The sequence below is a fragment of the Gorilla gorilla genome, chromosome 9 (genome assembly GCF_029281585.2).
Source record: "Gorilla gorilla gorilla isolate KB3781 chromosome 9, NHGRI_mGorGor1-v2.1_pri, whole genome shotgun sequence".
Classification (NCBI taxonomy): domain Eukaryota; kingdom Metazoa; phylum Chordata; class Mammalia; order Primates; family Hominidae; genus Gorilla; species Gorilla gorilla.
The window spans coordinates 73,784,008-73,811,514 of NC_073233.2; the positions used below are offsets into that span (position 1 = coordinate 73,784,008).

At 56.3% G+C, this 27,507-nt stretch overlaps 4 protein-coding genes across 6 annotated transcripts; 2 read left to right on the forward strand and 2 right to left on the reverse strand.

Moving 5' to 3' along the window:
- Positions 1-691: 691 nt before the first annotated feature.
- On the forward strand, positions 692-10,538 carry CTSW (cathepsin W). Its single transcript, XM_004051534.3, has 11 exons — positions 692-928; positions 6,529-6,685; positions 6,946-7,030; positions 8,155-8,268; positions 8,923-9,077; positions 9,178-9,274; positions 9,357-9,437; positions 9,527-9,652; positions 9,817-9,881; positions 9,963-10,172; positions 10,256-10,538. Exons 2-11 carry the CDS (start codon positions 6,599-6,601, stop codon positions 10,364-10,366), a joined length of 1,131 nt encoding a protein of 376 aa, XP_004051582.1. The 5' UTR covers positions 692-928; positions 6,529-6,598; the 3' UTR covers positions 10,367-10,538.
- Positions 10,539-10,663: 125 nt separating this feature from the next.
- Positions 10,664-17,344, reverse strand: FIBP (FGF1 intracellular binding protein). Of its 2 annotated transcripts, none has more exons than XM_004051532.4 (10): positions 15,076-17,344; positions 14,676-14,874; positions 14,342-14,468; positions 13,062-13,162; positions 12,272-12,405; positions 11,820-11,928; positions 11,677-11,740; positions 11,312-11,398; positions 11,134-11,231; positions 10,664-10,786 (listed from the first exon to the last, which is right to left on the reverse strand). In XM_004051532.4, the coding sequence occupies exons 1-10, from the start codon at positions 15,158-15,160 to the stop codon at positions 10,717-10,719; spliced, it is 1,074 nt and encodes a 357-aa protein (XP_004051580.1). In that variant the 5' UTR covers positions 15,161-17,344; the 3' UTR covers positions 10,664-10,716. The 2 variants fall into 2 exon arrangements, with proteins under 2 accessions (XP_004051580.1, XP_004051581.1); XM_004051533.4 differs by having other exon boundaries at positions 12,251-12,405.
- A 175-nt stretch (positions 17,345-17,519) lies between these two features.
- CCDC85B (coiled-coil domain containing 85B) lies at positions 17,520-18,371 on the forward strand. The gene has a single exon (XM_031015941.3). It carries the CDS (start codon positions 17,520-17,522, stop codon positions 18,126-18,128), a length of 609 nt encoding a protein of 202 aa, XP_030871801.1. The 3' UTR covers positions 18,129-18,371.
- A 587-nt stretch (positions 18,372-18,958) lies between these two features.
- Positions 18,959-27,342, reverse strand: FOSL1 (FOS like 1, AP-1 transcription factor subunit). Of its 2 annotated transcripts, XM_019036102.4 has the most exons (4): positions 27,009-27,330; positions 23,546-23,743; positions 20,748-20,855; positions 18,959-20,031 (listed from the first exon to the last, which is right to left on the reverse strand). In XM_019036102.4, the coding sequence occupies exons 1-4, from the start codon at positions 27,105-27,107 to the stop codon at positions 19,621-19,623; spliced, it is 816 nt and encodes a 271-aa protein (XP_018891647.1). In that variant the 5' UTR covers positions 27,108-27,330; the 3' UTR covers positions 18,959-19,620. The 2 variants fall into 2 exon arrangements, with proteins under 2 accessions (XP_018891647.1, XP_018891648.1); XM_019036103.4 differs by lacking the exon at positions 20,748-20,855 and having other exon boundaries at positions 27,009-27,342.
- Positions 27,343-27,507: the final 165 nt, after the last annotated feature.

Sequence of the window (27,507 nt, forward strand, 5' to 3'; positions counted from 1 at the left end):
CCAGCCACAGGCCCGTACCCGGTCCCCCGCGGCGCCGCCAGGAGCCGCCTCCCGGCGCCAGACCAGGGTCCCCCAGCGCTCGATCCTGGGGCCCTGACCTTGATGCCAGGCCCCCAGACTCACCCGGGGGCCCCCAGACGCTCACCAAAAATGTCATCCTGCTCACCTAGATCCTATCTAATCTGCTCCCCCAGAATTTCATCCTGTGCACCCACACCGTAATCCTGGAGCCCCCAGATTCTCATTGTGCGCCTCCCGAGATCGTCCTGGGTACCTAGAGCCCACCTAACCCAGTCCTCCAGACCCTCAATCTGCTCCCTGCAAAATTTTATTCTCTGCCCCAGACCGTCATTCTAAAAGATCCTAAAACTTCATCCAGGGTCCCCAGACCCTCGCCCAGGAACGAGAGGCTCCCAGGAGCAGAACTGTCCTTCTCGCTCCCTCCTGCCCTCCACCCCCAGGACCGTCTTCAGCCGGGTGGTCCTTTCACTACACACGGCCTCCCCCACACCCTCCATCCACAAAGCTACAAGTTTGGGGGCGAGGGCGGCAGTTCCCTTTTGGCACAAAATGAATGGAAGCCCCTGAGAAGGAGGGCAGGGCTGATGTCGGACGTGCGGGATGCCAGAGTCGGGGGCCAAGGCGCCTCCTCGATCTCCTCGCACCCGCGTCCCCCGCCCGGTTTCCGCCTCCGCCCCAAGTGGGGGCGTGTCCTTGGGGGCGGAGTATGGGCGGGGCTGGCTCCCAGGAAGGGGCGTGGCCTCTATTTGCCCACGTCTCTGGGCGGGACCAGGCGGGAAAGCACTGCGTGTCCGGGGATCCCCCGCCTGGGGCCCGCCCTTCCTTTCCCCTTGCCATCCCTGCTTATCCCCGCAGTCGCCCTTCACGTGACCTCGGGGAGGGAGTCTGCCGAGGAGGGGACGTGCTGGTGGGTCCCGCGGCGAGCGCCTGGGGCTCAGGTGAACTGCGCAGTGCCCGCTCCTCGCCACTCTGCCACCACCATCCCTCCCAGCTGCTGGGGCAGAAGGTTAAATAATAGCTCTTTAGGGGCCGGGCGCGGTGGCTCACGCCTGTAATCCCAGCACTTTGAGAGGCCGAGGCAGGTGGATCACCTGAGGTCAGGAGTTCGAGACCAGTCTGGACAACATGGTGAAACCCCGTCTCTACTAAAAATATAAAAATTAGCCAGGCGTGGTGGCGCGTGCCTGTAGTCGCAGCTACTCAGGAGCCTGAGGCAGGAGAATCGCTTGAACTCGGGAGGTGGAGGTTGCAGAGAGCCCAGATCACACCGCTGCACTCCATGGGTGACAGAGCGAGACTCCATCTTAAAATAATAATAATAATAGGCCCGACGCGGTGGCTCACACCTGTAACCCCAACACTTTGGGAGGCCGAGGTGGGCAGATCACAAGGTCAGGAGTTCAAGACCAGCCTGGCCAACATGGTGAAACCCTCTCTTTACAAAAACACAAAGAAATTAGATGGTGTAGTGGCACGTGCCTCTAATCCCAGCTACTCGGGAGGCTGAGGCAGAATAATCTCTTAAACCCGGGAGGCAGATGTTGCAATGAGCCGAGATTGTGCCATTGCACTCCAGCCTGGGCGACAGAGCGAGACTCCATCTCAAAAATAGTAATAATAATAATAGCTCTTTAAAACGAGAAAGACAGTAACAAGTGTTGGCAAAGATACGGAGAAACTGGAGCCCTCATGCACTGTTGGTGGACAATGGTCTGGCAGTTCCTCAAAATGTTATCACATGACCTGACAATTTCACTCCTAGGTATACATACCTAGGACAATTGAAAAGATATGTACACACACACAAATCTGTACGCAGCGTTTATAGCTGCACTATATATAAGAGCCAAATGCAGAAACAACACAAAAGCCGTCAACTGATGAATAACAAGATGCAGTACATCCACACAGTGGAACATTATTCAGCCATAAAAACAAATGAAGTACGGATGCATGCCACAATATAGGTGAATTCTTGAAACTACTATGTGAAGTGAAAGAAGCCAGACACAAAAAGCCACATATTCCATTTATTTTTTATTTTTTTTAGATGGAGTTTCGCTCTTGTTGCCCAGGCTGGAGTGCAATGGCATGATCTCAGCTCACCACAATCTCTGCCTCCTGGGTTCAAGCAATTCTCCTACCTCAGGCTCCGGAGTGGCTGGGATTACAGGCACCTGCCACCACACCTGGCTAATTTTGTATTTTTAGCCGAGATGGGGTTTCACCATATTGGTCAGGCTGGTCTTGAACTCCCAACCTCAGGTGATCCACCAACCTTGGCCTCCCAAAGTGCTTGGATTACAGGCGTGAGCCACCGTGCCTGGCCCACGTATTCCATTTATATGAAATAACCAGAATAGGCAAACGCGGAAAAACAGAAAGTAGATTAATGGTTGCCAGAGGAAGGTGGGGATTGGGGAGTGTCTGCTAATGGGGTCTGGGTTTTCTTTGGGATGAGGAAAATATTCTAACACTAGACAGTAGTGATGGTCACACAACTATGCAAACATACAAAAACCCACTGAATTGTACACTTCGAAAAAGTGAATTTTCTTTGGGAGGCCGAGGCGGGTGGATCATGAGGTTAGGAGATCAAGACCATCCTGGCTAAGACAGTGAAACCCCATCTCTACTAAAAAAATTAGCCTGGCATGGTGGCAGGCGCCTGTAGTCCCAGCTACTCGGGAGGCTGAGGCTGGAGAACGGCGTGAACCTGGGAGGTGGAGCTTGCAGTGAGCTGAGATCACGCCACTGCACTCCAGCCTGGACGACAAAGTGAGACTCCGTCTCAAAAAAAACATGTGAATTTTATAGTATGTAATAATACCACAATAGGCCAGGCACGGTGGCTCACGCCCATAATCCCAGCACTTTAGGAGGCCAAGGTGGGTGGATTACCTAAGGTCAGGAATTCCAGACCAGCTTGGCCAACATGACAAAACCCCATCTCTACTAAAAACACAAAAATTAGCGGGCTATGGTGGCGAACGCCTGTAGTCCCAGCTACTCAGGAGGCTGAGGCAGGAGAATCACTTGAACCCGAGAGGTGGAGTTTGCAGTAAGCCAAGATCGTGCCACTGCACTCCAGCCTGGGCAACAGAGCAAGACCCTGTCTCAAAAAAAGGAAATATAAAAAAAGGCAGGAAAGGGGTGCTGCTATCACCCCATTTCACAGATAGGGAGGCTGAGAGACTTGTCCCAGGTGAAGGATGGGACTTGCACTCATGTCCCACGGACTTCAAGACTCGCTGGGCTCCTTGTCCCATATTAGAGCATTAAGGACCCGCCCTGCAAACACCCACTCTGTGCCAGCCACAGTGGTGGGTGCTCCACTAAGTATCTTCCACTCAAGCCTCAGCCTGAGAATTGTCATTGCCAATTAGAGATGAAGACATGAGGCCCAGGGGGGATGACTTAGTGCACAGCTGGTGCACAACCTAGACCTGAACCTCCATCTTTGCACTATCCAGCCCAAGTGAGCTTCCCACTTGGAGGTGCCTCCTCAGAATGCCTCCCTCGTCCTCTGCACCCCCAGTGACTTTCTCTGCCTTCGCCTGCTCTGCACTGGGTCCCTTTCAAGGTCCCAGACACCACTGGATCAGTGTCTCCCTCCTACCAAGCAGGGAGCTCCTCTCAGGCAGTGAGGCCCCTGTTCCCATGGCCCAGCCCTTACTGGGTGCCAGCTGGGATCTGCAGAGTAGGCAGTTGAATGAACAAATGAGTGAGTGGGTGGAGGAAGTTCATTGATTCACTCAACAAACGTTTACTCGGCCAGGTGCAGTGGCTCACGCCTGTAATCCCAGCACTTTGGGAGGCCAAGGCAGGTGGATTGCTTGAGGTCAGGAGTTTGAGACCAGCCTGACCAACATGGTGAAGCCCTGTCTCTACTAAAAATACAAAAAAAATTACCCCAGCATGGTGGCGCACACCTGTAGCCCTAGTTACTTGGGAGGCTGAGGCAGGAGAATTGCTGGAACCCGGGAGGTGGAGGTTGCGGTGAGCTGAGATCATGACACTGCACTCCAGGCTGGGCGACAGAGTGAGACTGTCTCAAAAAAACAAAGCAAAACAAAACAAACAATGTTTACTGAGTGGCCACTGTGAAGCAGATGCTGTGGTGCTAGGCACCAGGGACACAGCACTGACCAAAAACAGACCCAAACCTCCTTGCCTCGGGAGCTATAGTTCAAGGGAAGCAAGGAGAGGATCAAAGGGAAGGCCACTGGGCCCCACACCTCCAGTTCCTTTTCCCCGTGGCCTCCCACATCCCCTACCATCACAAGAGGCCCACACTGGGACCTCCACCTCTGAGGGCTGACACGGAGCCTTAACTGTCAGTCACATACAGGACAAGACTGGCTGGGGCCCATAACTGGGCTCTAGAACCACAGGGCCAGGCACCACTCTGGGGATGGTCTGTCCACTGCATTTCAATAAAGGCAGCAGCATGCTTTTCAGATAGAGAAGCCCCTTGGTTCACTCTCTGGGCAGGGTGACAAAGTGTGGCCTCACGACTCTGGGAGGAATCCTAATAAAGAAACATGGTAGGCCGGGCGTGGTGGCTCACGCCTGTAATCCCAGCACTTTGGGAGGCCGAGGCAGGCGGATCACAAGGTCAGGAGATCAAGACCATCCTGGCTAACATGGTGAAACCCCGTCTCTACTAAAAAATACAAAAAATTAGCCGGGCGTGGTGGCGGGTGCCTGTAGTCCCAGCTACTTAGGAGGCTGAGGCAGGAGAATGGCGTGAACCCAGGAGGTGGAGGTTGCAGTGAGCCGAGATCGCACCACTGCACTCCAGCCTGGGCGACAGAGTGAGACTCCGTCTCAAAAAAACCACAAAAAAAAGAAACGCAGTAGTGAGCATGTAAGTGAATAAATCCCAGGATTATAGCTGTCCTGTCTCCCACCCCATGGAACCCTAGAAAGCCAGCTCTTCACACCCTTGTCTGGTCTTGGTCACCAGTTCTCAGCCTGAACTCCTATAGGGGAGGTCCCCAGCCCAAGGACCCACTTAGAACAAAGACAGCAGTAACGGGTGTTAATGCTGCTGCCCAGCCCTTGACCTCACAAGTCAGGCTTTGGCCTCCCTCTGTCTGTGATGCTCACCCTGTTATCCTTCTGGCTCTTCAGCCCCCTCATCCTCATCCCTAGACCGTGGGAGGGATGAGGAACGGGAAGCACTGGCTGCAATTGCTGCTCCCGGACTCTGACTCTGTGCTTTCCTGTTTTGTTTTGTTTTTTAAGATGGAGTTTCACTTTTGTTGCCCAGGCTGGAGTGTAATGGTGCGATTTCAGCTCACTGCAACCTCCACCTCTCAGGTTCAAGTGATTCTTGTGCCTCAGCCTCCCGAGTAACTGGGATTATAGGCGCCCGCCACCATGCCCAGCTGCTTTTTTGTATTTTTAGTAGAGACAGGGTTTCACCATGTTGGCCAGGCTGGTCTCCAACTCCTGACCTCAGGTGATCCACCCGCCTCGGCCTCCCAAAGTGCTGGGATTACAAGCGTGAGCCACCGTGCCTGGCCTGGTTTTGTTTTTTTGACACAGGATCTTGGACCCACGCTGGAGTGCAGAGGCATGATCATAGCTCACTGCAGCCTTAATCTTCCAGGCTCAAGCAATCCCACTGGCCTCAGCCTCCCCAGTAGCTGGGACTACAGGAGAGCACCACCATGCTTGGCTAACTTTTTTTTTTTTTTTAAGTAGAGATGAAGCCTTGCTCAGTTGCCCAGGTTTGTCTCCAACTCCTGAGCTCAAATGATTCTCCTACCTTGGCCTCCCAAAGTGATGAGATTACAGGCATGAGCCATTATGCCCGGCCTGCTTTCCTGTTTAAAACTCATGATGATCAATTGTTCAGTCAACAAACACCTAGAGAGCCTGCCTCATGCCTAGCCCTATCCTGGGCACCGAGGACACAAGTGTACTGAACACTTCTGGTGTGGTTGGAGGCAGATGCCCAATGGGCACAGGTGCAGCTGGGCTGAAGGGGCTGCAAAGCTTCCACCAGAGGTTGGGGAAGCAGGGAAGGCTTCTTGAAAGAGGCGGCCATTGAGCTGACTGAGCTTCATAGGATGAGCAAGAGTGGTTCCCTTGGCTGGGCGCAGTGGCTCATGCCTGTTATCCCAGCACTTTGGGAGGCTGAGGCAGGTGGATCACCTGAGGTCAGGAGTTGGAGACCAGCCTGACCAACATGGTGAAATGCTGTCTCTACTGAAAATACAAAAATTTCGCTGAGCATGGTGGTGCATGCCTGTAGTCCCAGCTAGTCGGGAGGCTGAGGCAGGAGAATTGCTTGAACCTGGGAGGTGGAGGTTGCAGTGAGCCGAGATCATGCCACTACACTCCAACCTGGGTGGAAAAAAAAAGAAAGGAAGAAAAAGGGGTGGGATGGGGAGCAGACAGGCAGGGACTGAAAGCCTGAAGGCCTGAGCAACTTGTGGGTTCTAGGGGTCCACCCCCCACCCACCAAGCCTGTCTTCCCCTTCGTGGTTTCTCCAGCCCCGCCCTCACACCGCCCTCCTCGATCTGCGTGGCTTCCTGCCTCCATGCCACTCCAGACTGCACCGGCATGGCACTGACTGCCCACCCCTCCTGCCTCCTGGCCCTGTTGGTGGCAGGCCTAGCCCAAGGCATCAGAGGCCCCCTTAGGGCCCAGGTAAGTGCTCCCAAACCCTTACCTATGCCAGTCCCACGCCTGGGGTCACCCCTTCAGAAACAGCTGGCCTGTCATTCTCATTTTTCAGAGGGAGTCACTGAGGCTGGAGAGGGGGCTGACGTGCCCAAGGGCACATGGGAAGACAGAAAAGGCTAACTGGCTGACCCCTAGCCCAGTCCTTGCACGGCTGGGAACTAAGTTGGGGCCCCAGCAATGATTCCTCTGCCCACTGCCCCTCTCCACCCTTGGTTCCTTGCCAGGACCTAGGTCCCCAGCCGCTAGAGCTGAAAGAGGCCTTCAAGTTGTTCCAGATCCAGTTCAACCGGAGTTACCTGAGCCCAGAAGGTATCACAGGGCACATACATCTCCAGTCCAAGCCCCCAATTTTTTTTTTTTGAGACGGAGTTTCACTCTTGTTGACCAGGCTGGAGTGCAATGGTGTCATCTTGGCTCACTGCAACCTCCACCTCCCGGGTTCAAGCGATTCTCCTGCTTCAGCCTCTGAGTAGCTGGGATTACAGGCATGCACCACCACACTTGGCTAACCTTTACATTTTTAGTAGAGACGGGGTTTTACCATGTTGGCCAGGCTGGTCTTGAACTCCTGACCTCAGGTGATCCGCCTGCCTCGGCCTCCCAAAGGGCTGGGATTACAGGTGTAAGCCACGGAGCCCAGCCATCCCGCTTTGTAATAGATGAAGAAATCGAAGCTCAGGGTGGGGAACAGGCATGGCCAAGGCCACTCAGCAGGACAGGCCAGGGCTGGGGGTGCGTTCCCTGGTTTCCCGAAGGCATGAGTGGGTCCAGGATCATTCTTTGCTATGGATCTGGAGGGCAGTGGCAGGAGGTGGGGTCCTGCCCTAGTCCTACGTGATCCCCTGGCTCTACAGCCACTTCCCTGCGATTCTAGGCAGTGGACAGGGGGCCACCACCTAGTCATTTGCTCATTCAGCAAACACCCAAGGACACCCATTTTGTCCCCACGTTGGGGACTTCTTCTCTAGCCCATGATCTAACCCCTGCCCCTGCCCTCTCGCTGTGCTGATCTCTCTAGGGGGCTGATCTGTGTGTGCCTTTTAGCCCAGGCTGCCTGTGCCTTGTCGTCTCCTCTCCCTGCCATGTTCCAGCTCTCCTCCTGTGGTCAGAGGTGTAAAGGAGGTGGCCTGGCAGGAAGCTGGTCTCCAGCCACACATCCTTTACTTGAGTCACCACCACCAGACCCCTTGCCTGGCTTCCCACCTAGGGTGGCCAGAGATGGTCCTCTGGCTGCCTCTGGGGAAAACCCAACCCTCGGTGGGCTCGGTAACCACTTCCTGGGCCTGGGTATCTGCAGTGGGGCCTTGTGGGGGCTACAGGAAAGGAGCCAGTGCTCAACTGGGTGGGTGTGGGTGGAAGGGTGCCCAGCCAGTGGCTACTTCCTGCCCCTAAGGGCTTGGGAGTCAGCCTAGGACAACTCCCTTTTGGTCCAGAGCATGCTCACCGCCTGGACATCTTTGCCCACAACCTGGCCCAGGCTCAGAGGCTGCAAGAGGAGGACTTGGGCACAGCTGAGTTTGGGGTGACTCCATTCAGTGACCTCACAGGTACCATTAACCCTTCTGGCTCGTAGGTGGTGGCTGGGAAGCGATCTCCCCAGGGACACTGGCAGCTGGACCCAGTGGACCTTCAATTTTTACTTCCCAGGGAAGGAAATTCATTTCCCTGAGGAGCAGGGGCTTGGGTGCTGGTATCAAATCACCCAGTGCAGGGGCAGAATCTCTGCAGTCCTGTGTCCTAATCCAGCCTAGGGGCCAGCGCAGCAGCTGCAGGGAAGCACCCAGCAGGGAGCCCAGCCTCTCTAGGCTTGGCACCCTTGCCTTTTTGAGACAGGGTCTTGCTCTGTTGTCCAGGCTGCAGTACAATAGTGCAATCACAGCTCACTCAGCCTCCACCTCCTAGACTCAAGCAATTCCCCCAACCCCTCAGCCTTCTAAGTAGCTGGGGCTACAAGCCCGCACAACCACGCCCAGCTAATTTTTCTACTTTTTGTGGAGATGGGGTCTCGGACTCCTGACCTCAAGTGATCCACCCACCTTGGCCTCCCAAAGTGCTGGAATTATAGGCGTGAGCCACCACGCCCGGCCTATCCTTGCCTTTTTGCCCCTCAGGGAATTATGGGACCAACAGCTGGAGTGGGAGAGGCAGAACAGGGAGAAGGGGTCAAAATGGAGACCTCAGTGGCCCTGTCTGTTCCCCAGAGGAGGAGTTTGGCCAGCTCTATGGCTATCGGAGGGCAGCTGGAGGGGTCCCCAGCATGGGCAGAGAAATAAGGTCTGAAGAGCCAGAGGAGTCAGTACCTTTCACCTGTGACTGGCGGAAGGTGGCCGGTGCCATCTCACCCATCAAGGACCAGGTATCTGCCGCTACCCAGCTTGCTCTACTTCAGCTAAGTGGTGGGAAGGAGAGGGGCATGGCCCGAACACCTAGCCCCGCCCCACCCTCTCGCCCTCCAGAAAAACTGCAACTGCTGCTGGGCCATGGCAGCGGCAGGCAACATAGAGACCCTGTGGCGCATCAGTTTCTGGGATTTTGTGGACGTCTCCGTGCAGGGTAGGGTTGGGAGAGGGTGTGCGTGTGACAGGGGAGGGAGGCCTAGGGGCCTGGTCACCCACACTGTCCCTTCTTGCACCAGAACTGTTGGACTGTGGCCGCTGTGGGGATGGCTGCCACGGTGGCTTCGTCTGGGACGCGTTCATAACTGTCCTCAACAACAGTGAGTGCACCGCCCCGCCACTCTGGACATCTGCAGGTGGACAGGGTGGGCAGGAGCGGAACATCCTCCCTTGTCTTGCTTATCTGCAGGCGGCCTGGCCAGTGAAAAGGACTACCCGTTCCAGGGCAAAGTCAGAGCCCACAGCTGCCACCCCAAGAAGTACCAGAAGGTGGCCTGGATCCAGGACTTCATCATGCTGCAGAACAACGAGCACAGTGCGGGCAGGGCAGGGACACGGGCGGATGGCAGGGACAGACACCGGGGCAGAGGCAGACACGCTGGGCTACTGGGCTAGAAGACAAGAGGGGGTGGGGGGAGCGAAGGAGCGAGAGACCCACACACCCACATGCCAAGGGTCTGATGATGTTCCTGTCCCCAGGAATTGCGCAGTACCTGGCCACTTATGGCCCCATCACCGTGACCATCAACATGAAGCCCCTTCGGGTGAGATGGGGGAGCTGATGGGGGAGGGGCATACAGGAGACTTGGCCCCACACTCAGCCCCTCGTCCCCCACCCCCTGCAGCTATACCGGAAAGGTGTGATCAAGGCCACACCCATCACCTGTGACCCCCAGCTTGTGGACCACTCTGTCCTGCTGGTGGGTTTTGGCAGCATCAAGTCAGAGGAGGGGATATTGGCAGAGACAGTCTCATCGCAGTCTCAGCCTCAGCCTCCACACCCCACCCCATACTGGATCCTGAAGAACTCCTGGGGGGCCCAGTGGGGAGAGAAGGTGAGTGTGATCTATTGGGGGAGGGGGCAAGGCAGAACAGGCCTCTTCCCACCTTCCCGCCCCTATGTCCCCTAACCTCCTAGGGCTATTTCCGGCTGCACCGAGGGAGCAATACCTGTGGCATCACCAAGTTCCCGCTCACTGCCCGTGTGCAGAAACCGGATATGAAGCCCCGAGTCTCCTGCCCTCCCTGAACCCACCTGGCCCCCTCAGCTCTGTCCTGTTAGGCCAACTGCCTCCTTGCCAGCCCCACCCCCAGGTTTTTGCCCATCCTCCCAATCTCAATACAGCCTGAATAAACCAAGACCTCTGGCTTGTGAGCAGACTCTTCTGGTGGATGGGCCGAGCACAGACACCATTCCCTGAGATATGTCCCAGTTCCCAAGGGGCCACTGTACACATCCATCCTTGTACACGGACACCAGGTGCTCAGAGACAGACACAGGCACATCTGCACGCCCCCCACTTGCTCCCCGGAGCGAGGACCAGTCTCCAAACAAAGAGCAACTTTATTGTCAGCGTGGGCAGAGCGTTGGGAGGTGCCTCAGTCATGATACAGGCGCAGGAGGCAGCCGCGGAGGGTGCCCATGTAGCGGTCCCAGAGGGCCTGGTGTCTGTAAGAACATGAACAGTGACAGCTGAGTTTTCACAACACTCACCGTGATGGAGGCCCTGCCCTGCGTGCTTTCTACACCTTCATTCATTTTGCCCTTAGAAAATCCTTACAATTCTTCTCATGATGAACCCCAGTTTGTACATGAAGAAACTGAGGCATGGAGAGGTTAAGAAACCTGCCCCAATCACAGAGCTTCTAAGAAGGAGAGCCAGAGCTTTGGTCCAGAGACTTTGGTCCCACCCCCAGGGTAGCAGAATGGGGAACCTTGAGTCTGCAGGAGGCGAGGTCCTGGCAGGTGGCAGGCTGGGGCAAGGCCAAGCTGGACAGGAGGACAGGGCTGCTCACCGGAAGCCATCGAGGGAGTGGACAGATGCTGAATACTGATTCAGGAAGAACCGCACGTCGCTGAGTGGCCAGTGGTCGGAGCGGCAGGGTTCCACAAACTGCGGGCCCAAGAGAATACTTAGCACTTGTATGGGCCAGGGACAGACCAGGTTGGGTGTCAGAGAGCACAACAACTCACCTTCTCCACGAGGTCCACAAACAGGTCTCTGACATCTTTATTGTGGGTCAGCTTGGCGGCCACGTTCACCAGCCCCCGGGACAGGTTCTGTGGGGCAGGGATCCTGGCAGTTCTGCTTTCTGCCCCAGAAGTTGGCAGCTAAGCACAGAAGCTGGGGGAGGAGGAGCAGGGCCCTCCCCAGATCCATCCACCTCCCTCCATCAATCAAGTCCCCATTGTTTATGAGCTGCTCCCGTCAGCGGCCAGCAGAGGGAGCAGCAGTGCCACCTGCCGGCCAATCCCTGGCAGGGGCAGAGCTGCCCGGTAGGGGTGGCGAACTGGAGGCTGAAGATGCCAAGGGTCAGAGGCTGGATGGGACCACAGACCTTGAAGTTGGCTTCCATCTCAGAGAAGACTCCCAGCTTTCCCCGGAGAGCAGTGCACACCAGGCTGCAGAGAGACAGGGTCACGCCTATAGCCACCTGGGCCCCTACTGCAGGCCCTGCCCCATGGGCCCCTACAAGGTCACCTCTTGTGCAGGTCCAGAAGGTCCTTGTCAGCCACTAGCACCTTGAGCTCCTTCAAGTCCTGGAGAAATTCCTTGTCTAAGTCCATGTCCATGTCATCCATCTGCGAGTCTGTGAGGCCATGAAGGGGGTTGGGGTGGGTGATAAAAACCCCTCCTGTGATAGCCTAAGCCTTTCCTCACCCACCACCTCATTTCCCCCCTGGGGACAAAAGAGGAAATGGAGTGTCAGAGAGATGGAGTGACATGCCCCAGGCCACAGAGAGGCAATGGGCCCTTTGTCTGCAGACAAGGTGTGTGTGGGGAAAACATTCTATGGGCAGGGGGAGCCTGGGTGGGGACCATGAACAGGAGCGGATGCCAGGAACTGAGGGCCTGTGGGAGAAACTACTGGTGGGGAATCAGGTCCTGAGGATGGGGAGGCGTCCAGGCACCTGGGTCAGTGGGGGCCTCACCGACGGCTCCAAGGGTCCAGTTTTGGATCATGAGCTCAGCGCAGAAGGCAAAGTCACCGAAGCTCAGATACTGCAGTTTTTTCTTCCCTGTCTCAAAGCGGTTGTTAGCAAAGAAGACGATGGCTGCATAGTCCCTGCACAGACGAGAGGAGGGTTCTCTTAGGGCTTGAAATTCCTTCTTAGGAAGCAGCTCCCACCTGCAACCTCAGCTGGGTGTCCGAGTTCTGGCCTCTCTCTGCCTTAAGTCACTGTGTGACGTGTCTCAAGTCACTTCTCTATGACCCTTCCCCATCTGTGTGAAGAGAAGGTTCCAGCTCAAGTTTACTAGTGGATACAGTGGGAGACCATAAGGGTAACAGTTACTATTTACTGAGCACTTCCTAAGTGCCAGGGCTGTGCCATGGGCTTTACATATGGTACCTCTCAACAGCCCAGCTGGAAATCGCTGGACTGTGCTTTGAATCCAGGTCAGTCTGGTCCAAAGTACAGACCAAGCTGGGTGCAGTGGCTCAAGCCTGTAATCCCAGCTACTTGGGAGGCTGAGGCAGAATTGCTTGAACCAGGAGGCAGAGGTTGCAGTGAGCCAAGATTGCACCATTGCATTCCAGCCTGGGCAACAAGAGTGAAACTCCGTCTCATTAAAAAAAAAAAAAAAAAAAGTACAGATCAAAAGTGGGATAATCATTCCCCCAGCATACTCAGGAGGTCAGAAGGTTTGGGGTAGGGAAGGTGTACGAGCCTCCGGGCCCAGGATGTAGTGTGCGGGATGGGGAGGTGGCTAGCTCCTCACCTGGCCAACCGGTCAGAGAGGAGGAAGTGTTGCTGAATATTGTCCACCAGGGAGCCCCGCATTTCCTCTACCACCTTGAAGACCCGTTTAAAGTTGTCAAACTGCAGGGCAGTTAGGGTAGAAGAGAGGACTGGTCAGAGTGTACACTGTGTCGCTCACCCAATAAACCACTTATTGAACATCTCTCCCTTCCCCATCCACCTATCCAGTCAGCAGATGCTGATTTAGCATTTGTTATTCCTTCAACCAACTATTAGTTATTAGTACTTGTTATCAACTCAAATGCTTAGCAGCTCCTGCTGTATCTTGCCTTGGATAAATGTTTACTCAATCTTATCTCTAAATCCAACCCCATTTTAGCACCATGCTCTCCAGATCTTCACAAGTTTGAGTTGGAAGAGACTTTCCTGGCTAAGCCCTAGGAACTAAAAAATAAAAAACAAATGCTAAGCTATAAACAGAAAGCTCACAGGAGATACAACAGAAAGGCATCAAAGACCCAGAAGGGTTACTTCTTCCTGGCGTACCAAAAAGGCTTGTGGAGAAGGTGGCATCTCACCTCTTGTCTTGGATTTCAAGGGGTAGATATTGCCAAGAACAGTACCCTCCAGGTAGAAGCAACATGAGTAAAGGAAAGCCTGGGGCTGGAGAAATGTAAGCCTAGAGAGCTCTGCAGGGATGAGATCACAGGACAGTCCATAGGTCAAAGCCAAAGGAGTGCAGCTGCTACCCAGGAGGCAGTGGGAGCCAATGAAAGTTTATCAGGGGTCTGATAAACTTTCAGGTCATTCTGAAAGGTCACTCTGGCCATACAGTACAGGATAGCTTGGAAGGCACAACAGGGAGCCAGGCACGGTGGCTCACGCCTGTAATCTCAGCACTTTGGGAGGCCGAGGCGGATGATCACTTGAGGCCAGGAGTTCAAGACAAGCCTGGCCAACATGGTGAAACCCTGTCTCTACTAACAATACAAAAATTAGCTGGGTGTCGGGGCTGGCGCCTGTAATCTCAGCTACTGCAGAGGCTGAGGCACAAGAATTACCTGAACCCAGGAGGCGGAGGTTGCAGTGAGCTGAGGTCGCGCCACTGCACTCCAGCTTGGGCCACAGAGCAAGACTCCATCTCGAAAAAAAAAAAAAAAAAAGGAGGGGAAAGGGGAAGGGAGGAGAAGACTAGGTATGAAGCTGCTGCCACAATCAGAGGCTGGAACTGGGCCAGTGGCCAAAGGGAGGGAGTGAAGTGTAGATGGGATGCTGTGTCCGTGTGGATGCAGTGCCTACCTGTCTCCGGCAGCTCTTGAGGGTGATGCCTGTTTTGGTGCTGATGTCATCCAGGTCTTTCTTGGTGCCTTTGGACAGCTTCTTGCCCAGCACCTCCCGAACAAAGGCCTCATCAAAGGCATAATACCTTGTGAAGTCAGAGAACACCATTGACCCTCCATAAAAGAGAGGAAAGGGGGTCTGGCGGGGCCTGGCAGGGCCTAGGTCTGACCCCTTCTACTCTCAACTTTCTGATGGCTGGGTAAGTCCCATCCCTCCCTGGGCCTGTTTCGGCCGGCAAAATGGGTATACAGTCAGACTGGCTGATGTCTCCACCATCCCACAGGGTGAGCACCTCTCGATGAGTAGTGCCTGCCGGGAGGGCGGAATCTGGAAGATGAGCTGGTGCAGTAGCTTGGGCGGCGCATGCAGCAGCCGCTCGAGCATGTGGAAGGTGCGGTAATGGTCCATGGTGTCGCTCTGCAGCACCGCTGCCGTGGCGCCAGTCTGCTCCAGGATTCCCGAGCGCACCCGCAGGGCCACCGCGTCGGTCACTGGCAAGTGGACGCTAGCATCAGGCCCCGCCCCGCCGACGCCAGAGGCCCTTAAGGGTTTCCATCCCAGACCCCTATAACACCTCTTATTCCCAGGCGCTCGCCCACTTCCCTAAAGGATGCCCAAGTCCTAGCCCCGCCCCCTCTCCCATTCAACACAACCGCTCCGCCGACTGGCTTCCCCACACGCCCCTCACGGACCCGAGTAACCATCAAGCCAGAGGCGATACACGTCCTCGTCGATAAGGGTCGTGTTCCCCACGAAGATGTCCAGCTCGCTGGTCATGGCGACGCCCGGGGCCGCAGCGCCCCGAGCAGGAGCGAGCACTGCTCGGGACTGGCGCGCCGCCTCCGGGCCACTTCCGGGAGCGCCGAGATTCCGCTCGCGGCATCGGGACCCAGTTTATGACCACTTCCGGGATACAGCCAGTCGGGGAGGGGACGGGGCAGGAGCGGCGAGGGAAGAGACGGGGAGGCCTGCGCGGAGTAGCACCGCTTCCTCCCGCCGTGAGGGGGAGTCCCGGGCTCCTGCGTCCTGTCTCCCTCCCCGGCCGTCTGCAGGAGCACGAAGGGAGTGCCTCCTCTTCGTCTCTTCGGTCCCCGTAACTTCTCCCCTCACTTCCTCCTGGCTTTTCTCCCACCTTCTCTGCCCTCTTCGGGACCTCCTAAGTTTGACCTGTATCCTAAACTTAGGGGTTTCACAGGGCTCTATCCTAAATCTCCGCAAAAATGGGGTATGACCCGACTTCCTCGGGCTCTTGCTGGAGACTGGTTTGTCCATCCTGCGCATGAGCACCTCTCCTGGGTTTGGGGCACATGCTCCCACCTTGGTTTTAATCTCACCCCCACCCCCACGAGCTACTGACGTCTCTAATTCTGCCCCTCGGAGCTCTGCCTGGAAGTCCACATCCGGAGGGGCCGCCTATCGGCCAAGTCTGTCCACACTCTTCCCGTAAGCCCCTCAAAAGCTCAACATATTCTAGACAGACCTCTCCCTCTGCCCATTTGTTTCTTTCCTGCGTCCCTATCTCAGTGACAGCCCTAACATCCACCAGTTCTCATACGAGAAACCTGGGCGTTCTTCCAGACTCCTCTCTCCCCACATTAAGTTCGGCTGATTTGCCTCCCGAATATTTCTAGTATCTGTTTGTCCTCTCCACCCCCACTGATGCTGCCCCAGCCGTCTTTCTGCTTAGCTCTCCTTGCTCTTTGACACGGTTACTAATCTCCCTGTTTATGTCCCCTCCCCGCAGGGTCCGGCCCACACAGATCAGCCCAATCTTTTTAAATACATTTTTTTTTTTCGAGACAGAGTCTCGCTCTGTCGCCCAGGCTGGAGTGCAGTGGCGCGATCTCGGCTCACTGCAACCTCCGCCTCCCGGGTTCAAGCAGTTCTCTGCCTCAGCCTCCCGAGTAGCTGAGATTACAGGCTCCTCCCACCACGCTCGGCTAATTTTTGTATTTTTAGTAGAAACGGGGTTTCACCATCTTGGCCAGTTAAAGGCATATTTTAAAATGTTACTCCCTTGCTTAACATCCTTACAAATGTTACTCTCTTGCTTAACATCCTTAGTGGCCTTTGGAAATGCTCCAACCTGGTACTGGAAGTTCTTAAGAATCTGGCTTTTACCTACCTTTGAAGCCTCGCTCTCTCTTAGCATTTTCTCGACACATCTGCTTTTCAAAAACCATCAAGCTATCCTCATTGTTCCTAAAGCAGCTAGGCTCTTTCGGGCACCAGTGTCTTTCACCATGTTATTCTCTCTCCCTGAAATAGCTCTTTACTTGGCAAAGTCCTATGGATCTACCAGAGCCTCTTGGATAGCATCTCTTTTGGGAACCCTCTTAAGGACCCTCAGACCATACGCCTCCCGGATTTATTTCTTGCTTAACACAGCTTGACTTCCCGGACAGACCGCGACGTCCTTGAGGATGGAATCAGTATTTTGGTTAAATTTATTTCTGCATGGGCCTTGCACATAAAAAACGTTTATTGAACAAACGAATCCTGTATGTTCCTCCCCCCAGGCAGGAAACGCTCCCTGGGAGGGAGGGTAGTCTATTGGTGAGCTAGGACGTTTGGACTCAGGGTTCCGAGGAACCAGGAGCGATCCTTAGTGGGCCGAGACTTCCGAATTTGATCAAAGGTAAAGAGGGACTTGGAGAGCGGTCCATCTGACTTCTGTGGGGGATGGGCAGGAGTCAGGGGCGGACGCCTGAATCTTGGTTCTCAGAAGAGCCGAGAGGCCTAGGCTCAAGCTTGGGGCGATCCGGTACTTGGAGGTTCGAAGCTCCTAGTTTCGGGTTGAGACCGATGTGGAGGGCGATGACGCGCGGGTTCCTTGACATCGAGGATCAGTAACACCCGGAGTGGGTGGGGAACGAGGGGGGCGGCCCCTGAGCTCAGGCCCCGCCCCTTTCCGGGACGTTTCACCGGATTGGCTGTCCTTCCATAACGTCATGCGGCCCCGCCCCGGCGCGCGCCCCGCCGCGTGCCCAGCCGGGGTAGCTGCTGCAGCCTGCGCTGCCTCGGCCACTGCCTGCCGCGCGCGGAGCCGGAGCCCGAGCCTGAGTGGCGCCGGGCCCGACGTGGGGCTCCTGGGCCGCGGCGGCGGGCGGGCGATGCTCCAGAGGCCTGACCAGCCATGGAGGCCGAGGCAGGCGGCCTGGAGGAGCTGACGGACGAGGAGATGGCGGCGCTGGGCAAGGAAGAGCTAGTGCGGCGCCTGCGGCGGGAGGAGGCGGCGCGCCTGGCGGCACTGGTGCAGCGCGGCCGCCTCATGCAGGAGGTGAATCGGCAGCTGCAGGGCCACCTGGGCGAGATCCGCGAGCTCAAGCAGCTCAACCGGCGTCTGCAGGCAGAGAACCGTGAGCTGCGCGACCTCTGCTGCTTCCTGGACTCGGAGCGCCAGCGCGGGCGGCGCGCCGCACGCCAGTGGCAGCTCTTCGGGACCCAAGCATCCCGGGCCGTGCGCGAGGACCTGGGCGGCTGTTGGCAGAAGCTGGCCGAGCTGGAGGGCCGCCAGGAGGAGCTGCTGCGGGAGAACCTAGCGCTTAAGGAGCTCTGCCTGGCGCTGGGCGAAGAATGGGGCCCCCGCGGCGGCCCCGGCGGCGCCGGGGGCTCAGGAGCCGGGCCAGCACCCGAGCTTGCCTTGCCCCCGTGCGGGCCCCGCGACCTAGGCGATGGAAGCTCCAGCACTGGCAGCGTGGGCAGTCCGGATCAGTTGCCCCTGGCCTGTTCCCCCGATGATTGAAGGCACTGCTTCCTCCACGCCGACGCCCGCCCGGATTGCTCCCCGAGCCCCGGGACTGCTGTGGACCTCGGGACCTGGACGCCGTCCTGGCTGCGCAGGAGGGGCCGCTGGCATGGACTAAGAAATCCTGACACCAAGAAGGGCCCCTCGCTCTTGCTGGCAGGGCAGCAGGGGGACTGAAGGCTGGAGCGGAGGGACTTGCTGGGGGTTGGATTGGGGGTAATAAACCCGGACGGAAGCGGAGCCCACGGCCTGGGCAGCGTCTGTTTGGTACTCGCCGGGGTTGGGGCGAGGGTGGGGTGCTGATACAGGGTACAATTCCCATCCAGAAGGACTGCAGAACTAATGATTCCCCCATTACTTCGAGCCTGGGGTGGGATGCGGGGCAGTGGTAAACCAGACTTCCCCCATCGGGCGCCGGGACCGGCCTTAATCCAGCCCCTGAAGTGGCTCCAGCTCCCTTCCCGGCTCCTTCCTGTCCAAGACAATGGGGCAGGAAGCAGGTGCTGGGGGCCTAGAACCACTCGGCCGCCTCCTCTGAGGCTGGAAGGGGGCATAACAGCGCCCCCCCCCGTGGCACACGCAGCAGCACTGTGGGCCCCCACGGGGAGAGGGGCGGTAAGCCTCTTCGCTTTTACCCCAGAGGACTGTCTCCCCTCAGTCCTGGAGATGAGGCCGAGCGGATGTAGCCCCACTTGTCAGATAAGACAAAGTCCAAAAATATCAAAGAATTTGTCCAAGGTCATGCAGTGAGTCTGTAGAGCTAAGGCTGGGACCTAGGGCTCCAAATACTCTCCCATTGGCCTCTGGGTCCAGTGAGGCACTCAGGCCACAGCTTCAAGCCTTTTATTCCATTTTGGTAGGTTTGTATAAAAATACTCTCTTTAGGAAAATAAATAGCAGCTGCCCTCGCTGTGGAGGCTTGGATTCCCTGGAGCTGAAGGCTTCTCAAAGCTGAGATCCGCAGATCAGCTCATCACAGAAGCCAAGGGCGCCTCCTGAGCTGTGCGGTTCAGGAGGGGGCGGCAGAATGGCCTGGTCCAATCACCTGCTGCTGCTGGCAGTGGGGCTGGCGAGTTAGTGTTCTAGGTGGGTAAAGTGGCACCTTCTGTCAGGAGATAGGGTTGGGTGGATCACAGGAAGAGGGTGATGGAGAGTGTGGCAGTGATCTGGAAGGGGTTAGGGCTCCAGAGGACCTCTAAGGATCTACAAAGTCTCTGGGCTGCCAGGATTCCTCTGGCACAAATGGGAAATATTTTGTCTCTGATTTAGTGCAAATTGTGCTAGAGAGGCCAGGTCAAGAGAAACAGTGGGCAGCTTTGGTGGCCCCAAGCTGGCTCTACTGTGAAGCACAATATGGTCAGTCTCATTACAGGGATGGAGAAGAAGCTGCTGGAGTTGGATGTGGGATACTGTCCAGGCCAGCTGGACCGGTGGGGGAAGGGGAGACATTGGCTAGGGTGGCATCTGCAGGGAGTAGGGCTCAGGCGCCTCACAAAGCGAGGAGGGTTGGAGAGCCAAGGGGGTCAGAGGATGGGTCTCCGCTGCTGCTGCTACTCTTGCGATGAGCTGAGGCACAAGGCTCAGGAGTGCTGGGGTAGGTGAAGACCAGGCTGGGGGTGAAAGGAGTTAGGGAGGGTGTGGTCATGAGTGTGGGGGTGTGCAGTGCCTCAGGTTCAAGCACAGGCCCTGGGGAAAGGGAGATACAAGGTACAGGGCGGCAGGGGGCTGGTGGGCTGCTGGTGCCACTGGTACTGCCTGTGTCCCCCTCCTTGGCTCCTTCCGGGATTTTGCAGATGGGTCGGTGGGCTTCCAGCACCAGCTCTAGGCGCTCCTTCTGCTTCTGCAGCTCCTCAATCTCTCGCTGCAGCCCGGATTTCTCATCTTCCAGTTTGTCAGTCTCCTGTAGAAGATCAGGAGAGGAGTCAGGAAGGTGAGGGCTGAATATCCCAGAGCCTCAGACGTTTGGACTCAGGGTTCTGAGGAGCTGGGGTTGGGCGGGGGGAGAGGGGGGGCAGTGGAGAGTCCCCAGCAAGTCTGGACTACAACTCCCATAAGCCCCTGGGAGAAAACGGGCACAACTCCCATCAGGCCCAGACGTTTTAGGAGATTGCTGGCACCAGGCAGTGACTCCGGCCTGTAATCCCAGCACTTTGGGAGGCTGAGGCGGGCGGATCACTTGAGACCAGGAGTTTGAGACCAGCCTGGCCAACTTGGCGAAACCCCGTCTCTAATAAAAATACAAAAATTAGTCGGGTAGGGAGGCAGGCGCCTGTAGCCCCAGGTACTCAGCAGGCTGAGGCATAAGAATTGCTGGAGCCTGGGAGACAGATGTCACAGTGAGCCATGAGCCGAGATCTCGTCACTGCACTCCAGCCTGGGTGACAGAGCGAGACTCTGTCTCAAAAAAAAAGGAGATTGCTGGCTGAGCTTCAGCTCTGCTGTGAGTGAGACATGCTGCAGCCAGTTTCTAATCAATTTTTCCTCATCATTTTCCCAGAAGGACTGCCCCTCAGACAAGGAGCTAGGATGGTGGGGAGGGGGCTACATATACTGGGGCTCTGGGGGCTCTGGGAGACAGGGTCCCTCTGAGCTCGGTGGACCAGGGCTGGTGCTCACCGCCTGCAGGAAGTCGGTCAGTTCCTTCCTCCGGTTCCTGCACTTGGCCGCAGCCAGCTTGTTCCGCTCGCGCCTTACTCGGCGGCGCTCCTCTTCCTCCGGGCTGATCTGGGGGTGAGACCGGCAGTGAGGAGGACCCTGGGCTACTGGCTGCCTGGAACTCGCCCCTCACGGTGGCCCAGTGGTAGGACCCTGGCAGAGGTCATGACAGGGCCCCCTCAGCCGGTGATTTAGGGATCACTGCACCCAACCAGTTCCCTGCACTGAGGCGCTGTCTGCTTGGATTGGTAAAATTTCCTCCTCGCACCTAGCTTTAGTGCACATTCCTCTCCCATAATGCCCTCCCCCTCCGCAAACCCTAACCCTCCTCATCTCCCAGGACTCAACTAAGATGCTCCTGCCTCCAGGAAGCCCTCTTATTCCCCAGCCAGAAGTGACCTTTCCTTCTCAGCACCCTCTTTGCAGGACCCTCATCCTTCTGGATCTCTGGACAACCAAGTCTCCTCTTCCATGAGCTGTAAGCACTAGGAGGGGCTAATGAGTGCTGCTGATTAAGTTGCAATTTATTGGAAAACTACTATGTGCCAGCCAAGTACTTTACGTAGATTCTTGTTTTTTCACTGAGAATATGCAAAGATTTTTTTTTTTTTTTTTTTTTTTTAGACAGAGTCTCACTCTTTCCCAGGCTGGAGTGCATTGGCCCAATCTTGGCTCACTGCAACCTCCACCTACTGGGTTCAAGTGATTCTCATGCCTCAGCCTCCCAAGTAGCTGGGATTACAGGCATGCACCACCACACCTGGCTAATTTTTGTATTTTTAGTAGAGATGAGGTTTCACCATGTTGGCCAGGCTGGTCTTGAACTCTTAACCTCAGGTGATCCACCCTCCTTAGCCTCCCAAAGTGCTGGGATTACAGGCATGAGCCACTGTGCTCAGACGTTTTTTTTCTTTTTCTTTTTCTTTTTTTTTTTGTGTAGTGATGGGGTCTCACTGTGTTGCCCAGGCTGGTCTGGAACTCATGGGCTCAAGGGATCCTCCTGCACTGGCCTCCTAGAATGTTTGGATTACCAGGGGGAGTCACCACAGCTGACCTCTTTTTTTAAAAAACATAGATTCTTTTTTTTTTTTTTGAGACGGAGTCTCGCTCTGTTGCCCAGGCTGGAGTGCAGTGGTGCAATCTCGGCTCACTGCAAGCTCCACCTCCCGGGTTCACGCCATTCTCCTGCCTCAGCCTCCCGAGTAGCTGCGACTACAGGCGCCTTCCACCACGCCCAGCTAATTTTTTGTATTTTTTAGTAGAGACAGGGTTTCATTATGTTAGCCAGGATGGTCTCGATCTCCTGACCTCATGATCCACCCTCCTTGGCCTCCCAAAGTGCTGGGATTACAGGCGTGAGCCACCATGCCTGGCCTTAAACTAGATTCTTAACCCAACTTTCCATGAAAAACTGAAGCCCAGGGAGGATAACTTGCTTATGGTTCCAGAGCAGGACTTAGAACCCATAGAACTCACTCACTCTATTCCACATTGAGTGACAGGCCAGATGAGAGAGACCATTTCACCAAAAGGATCCAACTCACAGCTCACAGCCCTACCTGGAGAACCCAGGATCAAAGGGTCACCCTCAGGACCAGGCTGAAGGAAGGACGCACAGGAGGGTTTACCCCTGGCCCACTTCTGTGGCTCACACCACAGTCCCTCCTCACCACAAAGGCCAGACATTCTGTTCTGGGAAACCTGTCTCTGCCTGATCTCTCACCTTTCCCAGGGCCCTAACCTCTCTCCCCATCCTCTACCTGCCGACCAAGCTTTTTAACCTCATCCCCTGTAGTCTCCACACCAAAATGCCCCAGGGAGAGGAAAGATGAGCCACTCCTTTAAAGACTCGCCATCTCTTACTCACTTATTTTGGTAAGGGCTTTGGGGAGCCAAGAATTGTCAGTTCCCTCTACTTTGAGCCTTCTGTTAGCTCCCAGTGAGACAGCGTGGCTTGGTGATTAGTTTTTGGGGTTTTATTTTATTTTGTTTTTTCGGTAGAGACAGGGTCTCTCTATGTTGCCCAGCCTAGTCTTGAACTCCTGGCCTCAAGTGATCCTCCTGCCTAGGTCTCTCAAAGTGCTGGGATTATAGGCATGAGCTACTGCACCTGGTCCTGGTTTGGTGGTTAGGATCTGACTTTAGAGTTGTATAGACCTGGAGCCAAGGCCAGTCCTGTGTCATTACTCACTACTTGTGTGATCTTGGGCAAGTAACTACCCTTCTGTGCCTTCATTTCCTTGGTGGAAGATGGGGAAAACCAGAGTACATTCCCCAGAGAGATTTTGTGAGGATTAAATGAGACAGGGAAACTGAGGCTGAGGGAGTAGCTGAAGGGAACCCTCTTGTTCCTGTTCTCTCCCAGACAACATAAGCACCCCCTCTATGCATGTCAGCAGGTGGAGACCCCCTCACCATTCCGTGTGCACACCTTACATGTTCTTGCCTCCGCCTCCATCCTTGCTCCTGCCACCCCCGCTACCTGGAATGTCCTTTCCTTCCTCTCTGCCTCTGCCAGTCCTACCCATCCTTCTAGGCTAATATGCCACCTTTTCCAGGAAGCTTTCCCTGATCCGGAAGTGACTGTTGCACCCTCTGGGCCTCCCGTGGGGCTCCTATCACTTTCAGCCTTGGGCAGTAGTCACCTGTAGCCTACCTTACCCCCTCCTAAGCCTGTGCTCTCCTTTCTGGCAGGAGCTTCTCTGCACCCTAGCACTCCTGGGTGGGGTCGGAACCACTGCAATGCCTCTGTGCCTTACCTGTTCACAAGGCCTTCGACGTACCCCTGGAGGCGGCCCCAGGGCCCGGATGACTCCTGGCCGGGGTTGTGGGGGGCTGTACTGAGGGTAGGTCAGAGGCCTGGGGTAACTGCTGGGCCCCAGGAAATGAGGCTGTACCATCCACTGCAGCTCCTGACTGCCACTCATGGTGTTGATGCTTGGCACCAGGTGGAACTTCTAAGGAATAAGAAATGGAAGGCCACAGATGAGGTCACTGTGGATTGAGGGGCTTCCACTGGGCAGAGGCTACACTGCTGTCTACCTTCAATGTACAGGCTAGCTCTGGGAACAGAAAGAGCACAGCTTGGCAGTCAGAGACTGACCTGGTGGCAAATCCCTGCTCATAAGCTGTGTGGCTTTGGGCAGGTCACATAACCTCTCGGTGCCCCCATTTCCCCATTAGAACTAACATTTATAAAGCATAAACTGCCAGGAACTGTTCTAACCACTTTACAAATACTGACTCATATCATTGGCACAGTAATATCTTCATTTTCTTTTTTTTCTTTTTCTTTCTTTTTTTTTTCAGATGGAGTCTCACTCTGTTGCCCAGGCTGGAGTGCAGTGGCACGATCTCGGCTCACTGCAATCTGCGCCTCCCAGGTTCAAGTGATCCTCCTGCCCCAGCCTCCTGAGTAGCTGGGATTATAGGCGTGCACCACCATGCCCGGCTAATTTTTGTGTTTTTGGTAGAGACAGGGTTTCACCATGTTTGCCAGGCTGGTCTCCAGCTCCCAACCTCAGCTGATCCACCCGCCTCGGCCTCCCAAAGTGCTGGGATTACAGGCGTGAACCACAGCGCCCAGCCTAGTATCTTCATTTTCAGACGGGAGAACAGTTGTCTGCAGACACAGAGCCAATGAGTAGGAAATGGGATTTGAGCCCAGCAGCTGGGCTCTTACCCACTCCTGCACCCGTTTGCACGAAGAGGATAATTACAGCTCCCAGCTCACGGGGAGGCTGTGAGAATCAGGTGAGAGAATGTGTGCGACAGTCTGGTAAGTGGCAGGTGCCCAGTGCAGAGGGGCTGAGGCAGGAAAGAGTCACTGCTCCGGGTTCAGGCCATTCCATTGCTTTTTTTTTTTTTTTTTCTTGAGACAGGGTCTCACTCTGTCGCCCAGGTTGGAGTGCAGTGACCTGCGGGCTCAAGCAATCCTCCCACCTCAGCCTCCCAAGTAGCTGGGACTACCGACATGCACCACCACATTTGGCTAATTTTTTTTTCTTTTCTGTTTTTTTTTTTTTTTTTTTTGAGACAGAGTCTTGCTTTGTCACCCAGGTTGGAGTGCAGTAGCCCGATCTCGGCTCACTGCAACCTCCACCTCCTGGATTCAAGCAATTCTCCTGCCTCAGCCTCCCGAGTAGCTGGGACTACAGGCGCCCACAACTGTGCCCAGCTAATTTTTGTATTTTTAGTAGAGACAGGGTTTCACTATGTTGGCCAGGCTGGTCTTGAACTCCTGACCTCAGGTGATCCACCCGCCTTGGCCTCCCACAGTGCTGGGATTATAGGCATGAGCCACCGCGCACGACCTGGCTAATTTTTTTTAAATTTTTTTGTAGAGACAGGGTCTCACTAGGTTGCCCAGGGTGGTCTCAAATTCCTGAGCTGAAGCAGTCCACCCACCTCAGCCTCCCAAAGTGTTGAGATGACAGGCTTTAGCCACCTGGCATGGCAGGCTGTCCCAGTTCTAATCTCAGCTCTCAGCTACTTACTGGCTGTGTGACCATGGGCAAGTTATTTAACCTCCATGTGCCTCAGTTTCCTCATTTTTAATATTGTTACAGGTGAGGATTACTGGATTTCACTGATGTTAAGAAGTACCCTTTAATAGCTCTGAAATCATAGTTTAATTGGCAATTTTAAAAAATTTAGTGGACTAGGCATGGTGGCTCATACCCAGCACTTTGGGAGGCTGAGGTAGAAGGATCACTCGAGCTCAGGAGTTTGAGGTCACACTAGGCAACACAGTGAGACTTCATTTCTACAAAAAAATTAAAAAATTAGTTGGGTGTGGTGGTGCGTGCCTGTGGCCAGGTCGCTTCCCAGCTAGGATCTCAGTAGGATTGCTTGAGCCCAGGAGGCTGAGGCTGCAGTGAGCTGTGATTGCACCACTGCTCTATAGTCTGGGCAACAGAGGGAGACCCTGTCTCAGAAAAAAAAAAAAAAAAAAAAAAAAAAAAAAAAAAAAAAGGAAAGAAAATTAGTGGCATAAAGTTATAGTGGGTTTTTTTTCAATCGATGAGGTCTTCGATTCCGTGAAATATGGTAAATGATGTAGCAAGCGCCCAGCACAACGTCCCTGTTCCCATTCTATCAGCCAGCTATCTGAGGAGTGGGTTGGGATGGGGCTCAGTGTTCTGGGAGAAGTGGGTTCGAGCTCTGCCGCTGGGCCCTGGGTGTGGGCGCCCAATCGTCCGGGAAGCACCCCACAAGCTCAGGCAAGTCCCGACAGCGGTAGCCCGAGCCCAAGCGCTGCGGGCCCGGCGTCCCAGTGACCCCAGTTCCGGGTCCGAGGCACCGCCGGCGGCATCTCCCACTCCCGGGCCCGGGCCGCTCCGGGCCAGGAAGGGAGGGACGCCCCGGGTGACTCAGCCGCCGTGACTCGACCGCCGTGACTCGGCGGAACGGACGCCCCTCCTTCCCTCCCCTGTCGACACGTGTTCGCAGCCCCTCGACAGGAAACGGGCACCTGCAGCCTCCCGGGTGCCCCCCGGCGGGCAGCGGGCGCCGTTAGGGGCCGAGAGTGGGGTCGCGAGAGTCGCCCGCAGCCTGACCCCGCGCACGTCCCGGAACCTCGAGGTCTCTATTCGCCGCATTCGGCAAAGGGATCGAGGGCCCGTCTCCGGGGACCTGGCAGGTTCCACTGCCCGGACCCCCCGAGCTCCCCAGGCCGAGAAACGATAGGCACTTGGCGACGGAGGGGCGAAGGACAGACAGACGGACGGACACGCGGAGGGTCGCAGACCGGGCCGGGACTCCCACCCTGGCCCAGCTGCTCTCCCGACGGATCCCGCCTCCCTCCCGTGTGGGGACGCTCACCCCAGCCCAGACTCCAGATCCCAGGAATTCAGCCCGAGGCGGAGAGACCCTCCTAGCCGTCGGGGCGACCACCCCAGGCGCCCACGCCCCTTCTGAAGCAGGGTGGACGCAGAAGTCAGAGGTGGGCAGGAGGAGAGAAAGCGGGCACGGAGACGGAGGGACGGACGCCGATGGCGAGGGAGAAGGGGGCGGCTGGGAGAAGGGGAGTTCGCGGGTCTCTGCCGCCCGCTGCGCGGTGGGGGCAACTGGCCCCGGACGGCGAGGGGCAGGATCCTCGCCCCAGCCCCCAGCCCGGCCCCGACTCCGGTTCCCCGCTCCAGTCCCGGAGCGTGCGGGAGTTGACCCCGGCCTCCCACGCGCGGTCCTCCCGGGGGACCACTGGCGTCGGGCCCCTCTCACCTGCTGGGCTGCCTGCGCTGCGGCCGGGGGCTGCGCGGGGCCGCCGTACCCGCCGCCGTTCCCGGAGCTCGGGCCGGGTTCCCCGAAGTCTCGGAACATGCCCGGGGCTGGCGGCTCTGCGGGGTACACGGCTGCTGGGTTCTGACTCACCCGCGCCGTGCGGAGTCTTTTCTTTTTATGAATGAAAAGTTCTCGGGCTGAACCACTGCGACCGCGGGGGGTGGGGGCGTTGCAGCGGCGCGGTCACCTCCAGGCTCCACCCCCGAGACGCGCCGCCTTGGCCCGTCGGTCCCGAACTTGGCGACGCCTCCCCAAGTCTGGCGGCAGCCTTTTCACCGGGATGGGCCCGGCTCGGCGTTCCCCGGCGGCTGCGGGCCCGCCCCCCTGACGTAGCTGCCCATACATGGTGTAACTTCCTCGCCGCGCCCAGGTGGAGCCTCGGGTTCCCCTGCGGACTGACGCACCTGCCAGAGCCCGCGCCCCGCCCCAGCCCTCTCGA

Excerpts from the sequence above, each read along its gene's own strand:
- CTSW (XM_004051534.3), top strand. The coding sequence starts at position 6,599 with ATGGCACTGACTGCCCACCCCTCCTGCCTCCTGGCCCTGTTGGTGGCA. Across the intron at positions 8,269-8,922 it reads TCCATTCAGTGACCTCACAG|AGGAGGAGTTTGGCCAGCTC; the intron begins GTACCATTAACC and ends TCTGTTCCCCAG. Across the intron at positions 9,275-9,356 it reads TGTGGACGTCTCCGTGCAGG|AACTGTTGGACTGTGGCCGC; the intron begins GTAGGGTTGGGA and ends TTCTTGCACCAG.
- FIBP (XM_004051533.4), bottom strand. The coding sequence starts at position 15,160 with ATGACCAGCGAGCTGGACATCTTCGTGGGGAACACGACCCTTATCGAC. Across the intron at positions 14,469-14,675 it reads CAGGCACTACTCATCGAGAG|GTATTATGCCTTTGATGAGG; the intron begins GTGCTCACCCTG and ends TGACTTCACAAG. Across the intron at positions 11,399-11,676 it reads AGATGGAAGCCAACTTCAAG|AACCTGTCCCGGGGGCTGGT; the intron begins GTCTGTGGTCCC and ends CCTGCCCCACAG.
- CCDC85B (XM_031015941.3), top strand. The coding sequence starts at position 17,520 with ATGGAGGCCGAGGCAGGCGGCCTGGAGGAGCTGACGGACGAGGAGATG.
- FOSL1 (XM_019036102.4), bottom strand. The coding sequence starts at position 27,107 with ATGTTCCGAGACTTCGGGGAACCCGGCCCGAGCTCCGGGAACGGCGGC. Across the intron at positions 20,856-23,545 it reads GTCGAAGGCCTTGTGAACAG|ATCAGCCCGGAGGAAGAGGA; the intron begins GTAAGGCACAGA and ends TCTCACCCCCAG. Across the intron at positions 20,032-20,747 it reads TGACCGACTTCCTGCAGGCG|GAGACTGACAAACTGGAAGA; the intron begins GTGAGCACCAGC and ends GATCTTCTACAG.